Genomic DNA, 7,803 nt, shown 5'->3' with positions numbered 1-7,803 from the left:
AGCATGTGCAGTATGTGGACAGGTGCAGGTGTGTGTTTGTTTGTCTTTATTAATTAAAGTGCCAGTAGGCTCTTTTCTCAGTGAGAGCCTGCCGTTGTGTCTGTGTGCAGCAGTCTCAAATCTCACTATAAATAAACCCTGTGCCCTGTCAGACCTTCCTCAGAAGTCCTGCAGATTCACGTTTTCTTTAACCTCCGTTAATATCGGTTAGGAACAGAAAAAACATCTAGTCGAACCTTCCCAGGGATCTTTGCAGTGACATGTAATGCATGAAAACATGCTCTGGTGTTTTTCTAATCCTCCCACGGGAATCACATTTGTGGGCTTGTAACTTGTCACTCCCGTCCCGTGACCCTACACCCACTGCAGTTCATTACACCAGCGGCACCCTGACCCAGCTCCGTCACTTTCCTCTCTATTGTTGTTGGTCTCCAGTTACATTTACCAAATAAGTTCAATGCTTGGTTTGCAATCAGTGTAGTGTGAGCTTCTTGTCATCTGTTATGTTTGTGCAGCTAATTTCTGTCCGAATTTGAGACTCTTCAAGTCAGCCACACATGTTGGCCCCTGACATAGTTATGTCAACACTGCGTCACTGTAGCTGATCTTGGAAAATTGGAGTGACCACGTTTCTTTTCACGATAAATACACATTATTTATTTACAAATAAAGTGGTTATAATAGAAATAAATACAAAATAAAAATCTGAGCATTATACTTCATGTGGTATTGCACCCATTTGGAAATGTACATCAGAAATACATTTTCAAAACCAGTAAAGGAATATTCCTCTGATTAAAATATTTATTTTTCCCAACTTTACGTAGACATAAATATATTCATATATAGTTTTTTTTCTTCTTCCACAATAGCTCTGTTTTGTCTTTCATATAAATAAACGTCTTCATTGGGAAACCGGGTGTCCATAATAACCTCTGATGTCTCTTTCAGTCTCTCTCTTGCCCACTGTCTCTTTCTACCCATGTCAGTTTCTCACCGGCAGCCACATCCCTCCACCACCATGTCCTGGTAGTTTTTCAGGATGACCTTCTCGTATTCATCCAGGTAGAGCAGGGAGATGGGGCTGAGGTCAGTGGGCACACAACAGGCTCTGGGGATGTTCGAGTTGACTGAGTTGACCAGCGTCTGCACAATGGCATGATTGGTAGAATTGAGGTGGTCTGCAAGGGGGAACGGACATTCCCCATGGCAATAAAAGGCGTGGTAGCCAGGGGGCGCCACTATCCACTCGTTCCACCCCACGTCACTGAAGTCCACATACAGGGCATGCCTCTTGCAGCTGGCCTTGTGCTGGTGCTTCCTGCGCTGTTTGCGGAGCGCCGCTTGACGTTTTTCCCGTGTGTGGAGCACCGAGTCCCCACGGCCATCGTGGCCGTATGTCACCAGCAGAGGCCGAGCCTGAGGCCACGAGTCCTGGTCCTGGTGCAGGGACCGGCTCACCCTGACGTGATTACTACGTCTCTGGGCATGCTCCCCATCCATCTCCCCCTCCTCTGGGTGAAGCACCTCCACCATGAAGCCATGGTTGTGACCTTTCCCAGAGGTCCACTGAGATACAGCAGGGCTGACGTCAAAGCTCTCCCAGCGGCTCAAAGAGTCCTGCACTAGCCGAGTGTCCAGCAGACGCACCAGAGGCTCCCTACCTTGAGTGGGAGGAACTCCGAATATCTCGAAAATGTTGATGCGATGGAAGCCGCCAGCAGGAGCGCTGACACTGGTGCTGCTGTTTCTGGAGCTGTTGCTGGGGGGCGCCGCTCCCATGACCTGATCCCTGTAGACACGCAGCTCTGCAGAGGTGATGAGCTCCTCGTCAGGGATAGAAGTGAGGTTGAAGTAGAACTGCTGGGTCGTTTTTCCTTTAAGTCTGGCCAGGGCCTCCATAGACTCTACAAGAGATGGCACAGAGACAAACAGAGTGTAAGAGGATATGGGTGTGAGACGCATGCCAAGGATGAAACAAAGAGTGTATGCACGGTACAAGAATGAGAAACAACATCTATGATTAAAGCCTAGTTCGCCTTATGGATCCTCTGTGAGCAGCGAAACCTTGGCTAAGAATGGTTTATCACATGGTTTCTCTTTCTCTCTCTCACATACACACATACACACAACTTGCAGCCTTCTTTCTGCGCAGCCAGCCAAGCTGCCACGTGGTTATGCTGAGTGGGTGTGGGCCATTGTCACACAGGGATAACACACACATCAACACTCTGCATGCATGATTCAGTGTAATATTCTCAAGGTAATGTAACACTGTCATTAGTGTCACACTCATAAATTTACCTGGCTAACTGTCAGAAGATGAAAGCAGCGCGCTTCCATTCATCGATAAGATCAGACATGCTTGTCAGCCTGCCTTCAAATGACACATTTGCCCTATGAGAACTGGCTGCTGCACACAATTCCCACATGAAAAAAAACATTGTAGGATATATTGAAGCACAATGAACAAAAGAGCAAAATCAATACAAAGCTGATTACAGGAAGTTTAACATAAATGGCAACTGTTGCATTAACCTTTGCAGAACTGGCTGGCTCTGAAATATCACAGGTAAATGTTCCAACGGGAAGGTTACATAGGAAGCCATTATTGGAAAGCTTAGGGTTCAATGTTTGATATTTTATTGTTAACTTTATTGCAGCTCTGAGCTTTGAAACGCTCTCGTCTCTAAAAGTGCATTTAAGACATCTATTAAAAACGTCCCGAGGCATTTCAAAGTCATACATGTATACTTAAGCTCATCGGTATTCCCCTCCATATCGTACCGTAAATGACAGAAATCTTAGTAAAAGCTGCAATTTTCTTTGAGGCAGCTCCACTTTGAACTCTGTATGAAGTTCACAGATGATGTATAGACACACTTTTTAATCTGTTTGGTGTGGTAAAATAAACACAAACTTTGAACTCTGCGCTGTTTCAAAGGAGGCATTTAGGAAATTCCACCATCTCATCCTAAACCTCCCTCCAGAGGCACAAAGACCTCAATTAGGCCTATCACTTCTCATTTGATGTGGGAAAGCCCCCCGTCTCTCGTTCCCTCTCCTCTGTCCCCAATCCCTCTCTTTCTTTCCCTCCCCAATTCCCAAATCCCCTTCTCCCTCTGTTCTCTCAGCCCCCCAAATCCTCTTTTCTTTCTGTCTCCTGCTCTGTCAGTCTTCCTCTGTTCCTTTCTCACTCTCTCCCGTCTGTCTCTCCTCTGAGGAACGGCTGTGTGAACAAGTCGAGGCTTGTCAAAAACGTGTGAACCACAGATATGAGTGTATCAACATTCCTAATTTCTTTTCGCGCTGCATGCCAAAACAAAAGATAAAGGCTAATGTTGGGTCATTCATCACGGACCTGTCTCAGTCAGCCACTTCCTGTGTAATAGTGGAAATGTTCTATTTGGCATGGAAAATGGTTATTTTTGAAAACCGATAGGAGTGAAACTAATTATCCCAGTGAAATTAATATCAGCAGGCAGATGTGATGAATGATTAGAGCTACTCACTTTGATGTGCTGCACTTACATCTGTAGATACACGCTTATTATATGGAGTAGCCATCAATTGCACGTCTCCTGACATGGGAAGACTAACAACCCCGCAGCTCTGTTAGCATAGGATGAAAGAGCCAGGGGAGCATGTGTAAACACAGTCTGAACACATTCGTAATGGCCGGTGGTGTCAAGGTGTGTGCTGGCCGGGTGCAGAGGTTTCCAGTAGTGGGCAGGGAGCAGTCACTCAGCTCGGCTGCCCGGGCCAGGCTTGTTTGTAGTGTGTCAGTGTAGCCACTGGGTGTCATTGCACTAGGCCTCTGGAGAGCACCCAAGCAACCACTCAACCACCCCTCTGACTCACCCCTGATGGAAACTTCCCCACTCAAACACTTAGGACTCTGTATAAGGACTCTGTGTAGAGCCCCTATGGACGCAGTAACTCGCATGTTGTAAAAACTGGAACATGGGACGTAGGAAATTGAACAGTGTACACAGAGTCACTATATGTTTGACATTGAAGTTATTTTTTTTAATCCTACATAAATCATTTTGATATTACGACCAGGTGCACCACTCCGCTGCTCAAACTTAATATACAAATAAAGCATCAGTCATGTTTAAATTTCACCTGTTGGATTATTTTAGACAGCTTAAAATAATCCACTTCATCAGCAACATTGTGTAAACACATAGTGTATGAGTGGTGAACTAATACACTTCATCCAGGACTTTCACTGTGTGAGCCTTATTCATCTGAGCAGCACATGTTAACTTGGAAGTAAAACGGAATTGAACTGAAACACCCGAATTCAACAATCAGCGCGTATCCAGCATATAAACTAAGTGAGCAATTATGGTGTTATTGGAACGTGCGTAATGGCGCACAGCGCGGAGAGAGAGGGGGGGGGGGGGGGGGGGGGGGGTTTGGAAAGAATAAGGCGCGCACCCCCTCCTCCCCCCTTTTACTAATTTCAGTCCTGTTAGAAGTGACTCAGAATCCAGTCTGACACGATGACTTTGTCATAATGCGTGTTAGTATAATGTCATGTCTTGTGTTATTGAAGTAACAGGGTGATGACTATCACCTGCGCAAAAGGCACACCGCCCTTTATCCTGCTCCTGTGGTGCGTGTCTGGAAAAACTGTTTTCAGAGCCCACGCAAACACCATCAATTATTAAGAAACAAATTACCCCAGGGATACCACCGCCCCTTGATGTTTTTGAAGCCTGTGACAGCTGCGCCAGGGGCATGTTTGGTTAAAGGTTGCATCACTACATATATGAGGGTTAATTTAATTGTGCGTGGGGGCGCGTGTTTGTAAATCGTGTCAGTGACTTTAAAGCAAAACTTATTAAAGAGTCACAAATAACTTGGACGCGTGTCACCTGTAAATGACTAACGCTCCATAAAACAGTGAAGACTCTGAAGTTCAGTCTTGACGCACTGAGTCATGTTTAAATATAGGTTTGGGTTGTCTGAGAGAGCCGAGGAGCTCTCCGGCTGACAGGTAAAGGTATGTCACTAATACATACCTTCATGGTGAAAGCTTCTAATCGTGTTGGCCTTGCTGGCGGCTCTCTCTGCGTGTTTCCCCATGCTCTTGGGTCGTTTAGTGCTGTGGTCTCCGTTCGCTGAGTGCATGCGGTAAAGGTCCACCATGTACTGCGGCACCACGGCTTGCTTGCTCGGGGTCGGCCTGCGCCTCAGTCCAAACATATTGAGAAGCCGAAGCTCAAACTCGTTGAGGAAGCTCTCCGACTGCTCTGGGGTCTGCTTCCCGGATTCGCTGTATTTCCTCCGGCCGACCTCGGGGATAAGTCCCGTAGCACCTTCCAGCAACACCTGAGCGAGCAGCAGTACCATGAGAGAGCGGACCACGGCGACCATGATCAGTCAGTCCCTGTGGAGAAAGTTGGTTTGTGTCAATACACTGGCGCTGAGGTATTGACATGAGGTAGACACAGCAGGGGCTTCACTGCAGCATTCTCCAAACTGTGTGTGATCCCCCCCATACAGTAGGAATGATTGAAGGAGAGCAGCTTAAAAAGGGAAGACACCTCTTCACTTTGAAGTAGAACAAAAAAGGGAGCTGTGAATAACAACCCCGCCGGCAATATAGCGCGTCTAACTGAGACACAAGATTGATCTTAACATGGACAGAAACATGAAAATATCAAGGTGAGGAAGTTATGAAAGTAAAAAAAGGGGGGAATGACACGGGAGAGGGAAATCAAAGAAAGCTGCGGGGGAGACTGCAGACATAAAGTCTCCAATTAAACGAGATAAGAAATCCCGTTTTACTGAAGTGATATGAAAAGAAATGCAAGTGTGCGTGGCCCCGAAAGATCACAAGAGGCATGAAAGAATGCTGGAGAAAGAGTAAGAATACACAGCAGCAGCAGGAGAGGCAGTCAGACGGTGCTACAAGCGTCTATTTGCAGAGGCTTTGACGGTCATGTATAATCATAAGGGATAGAGTTACTTCAAGAGGCTCGCAGGTGTTAGATCTGACGTGCGTACCAGAGCCAGATGTAGCCCGGGACAAGACATCAAAAACTAAGTATCATCTGAGTAACACAACCTCCAAAGGAACAACTTTTAAACTGTATTTCTCTTTTCACTGCGTTTTCCCCGAAGTTCAAAATGGGAACTTTTACGCACACACCCTGTGAGCATATATAGTGGCACAACTGCCGATTTCCACTTGTAAAGTAAACGTTTCCTCATAAGCAAGTTATTTTATACTTGTTAACATTTTGAGATTTGGTTTCTTTTGAGAACTTGATAAATAAAGTGTAATAGTTTTATTTTACCTGACGAGGAAGCGCTGTGTCCGGTCGTCGTTCCACCTTGGGGCTCCGATAAATTCCACATTAATTCGTGTTTAATCCACGCTGCTTCTCCTTGAGGGACCAAAGACAGCCCATGCCCTTCGCCGATCGCCTCTCGCACATATTCTCACCAGCTGCAATTCGGGTTAGGTCTTGGTCAGCACGGAAAGAAGGGAAAAAAATATGTTAAGTCTATGAGGAAGCGGGTTCGCGTAGGCAGGACCGATCTAAGTATAAAGCATCTTGGTTGAACATCTTTAAAAACACTTCGCCGAGACAAAAGTTGAGAGGAGCTGGCGTTGAGGGAGAGATAAGCGCACTCAAGTGTCGCTCCTTGGACCTTGTTGCTTCGAGTTGGGGAGCGCGTCGCCTCTCCTCTGTGCGCCACAGCGTAGTGGTTGAATTGATTGGTGCCTTCTCTTCCCCCAGCGACTCTTTTTGTCGTACAGTGATGTCACCAAGGGGCTGTAAATCATTTGTCCACTATAAAGCACCTCAGGCGGACCTATAACCCGGAGGCTCCGGACTTTTTCATGTCTAAGGATGTCAAACAAACACATTAGACCCACTTTTGATAAGATTTGGCCACCCCACAGGGAGATTTTGTTTTGTAATGGCTTTTGTCAACAGTCAGTTTAATACAGCCTTGAATTTAATAAAGTCTTGCTAATTTACATTAAAGTGAAATTAGATTATTCCACAAAAAAACTCCCCCCTCCTGGGTGATCCCTGTCCCCTCTGAACCTTTGAAAACCATCAGCATATATATTAAAAATTACCTAACCTTATTACAAACAACTCTTCTTCTCTTGCATCTTTACATATCCTGGAAATTCACACCATAAAAATAGTCACAGAGTCAACAGTTAAAACCATCCTGTTGCTTTTAGTTGTTTGTTTTTCAGGGTGATTTTCCATACATAGGAATAGCAATACTCTATTTGCTTAATGGCTTTAAATAACATTAAAATGGCTTGTTGCAGTCCCTAGGTGGTGTAATATTCCTGCGAATTCGACCACACGGAGCAAAAACACGTCAACTCACGCTGCTTTATGAATAGATAATTGATCAAGGTGGTAATAGCTGGATCAAATGTGTTTAGCTTTTGGATTAAGGTTAATAGATAATGGCATCACAATGTGTTGCTTTTGTGGTTTTAAAGGATTAGTCCCTGCTGAGGGACTATCACATCCTCCTGCTGAACTTCACAGTGTGTCTCAGTGTGTGTGTGGGTGCTTTTACATGTGTATCTGACACCAGAGCAGATTTATACATGCTTCCTCCTGACTGGATCAGTGTCTTCATGTCAGTCCAGCAGCAGTTTATCAATATATCAGTGGCAGATTTTGGCTGCAGGTATTGCTGTCTCATATCTACAACGCTGTGTAAGAGCCAAGGGAGAGTGTCTCAAAAGGAGCCATCAATTTCCCAAGATGGACATATTCTTTCACTTAGAGGCAAAACTCCACA

The 7,803-nt window shown here is 45.4% G+C and overlaps 1 protein-coding gene across 1 annotated transcript; it reads right to left on the bottom strand.

Annotated features, from left to right (window-relative positions):
* Window positions 1-782: 782 nt before the first annotated feature.
* On the bottom strand, window positions 783-6,750 carry bmp2b (bone morphogenetic protein 2b). Its single transcript, XM_033648095.2, has 3 exons — window positions 6,315-6,750; window positions 5,034-5,401; window positions 783-1,907 (listed from the first exon to the last, which is right to left on the bottom strand). The coding sequence occupies exons 2-3, from the start codon at window positions 5,386-5,388 to the stop codon at window positions 994-996; spliced, it is 1,269 nt and encodes a 422-aa protein (XP_033503986.2). The 5' UTR covers window positions 5,389-5,401; window positions 6,315-6,750; the 3' UTR covers window positions 783-993.
* Window positions 6,751-7,803: the final 1,053 nt, after the last annotated feature.

This window comes from Epinephelus lanceolatus, chromosome 13 (assembly GCF_041903045.1).
Source record: "Epinephelus lanceolatus isolate andai-2023 chromosome 13, ASM4190304v1, whole genome shotgun sequence".
NCBI lineage: Eukaryota > Metazoa > Chordata > Actinopteri > Perciformes > Serranidae > Epinephelus > Epinephelus lanceolatus.
The sequence above is the reverse complement of the archived record's forward strand: the minus strand, read 5'-3'. Positions and strand labels throughout refer to the sequence as shown.

Coding starts and splice junctions, on each gene's coding strand:
- bmp2b (XM_033648095.2), bottom strand. CDS start 5,388: ATGGTCGCCGTGGTCCGCTCTCTCATGGTACTGCTGCTCGCTCAGGTG. Junction 1,908..5,033: donor TAGAAGCTTTCACCATGAAG/GTATGTATTAGT, acceptor CATCTCTTGTAG/AGTCTATGGAGGCCCTGGCC.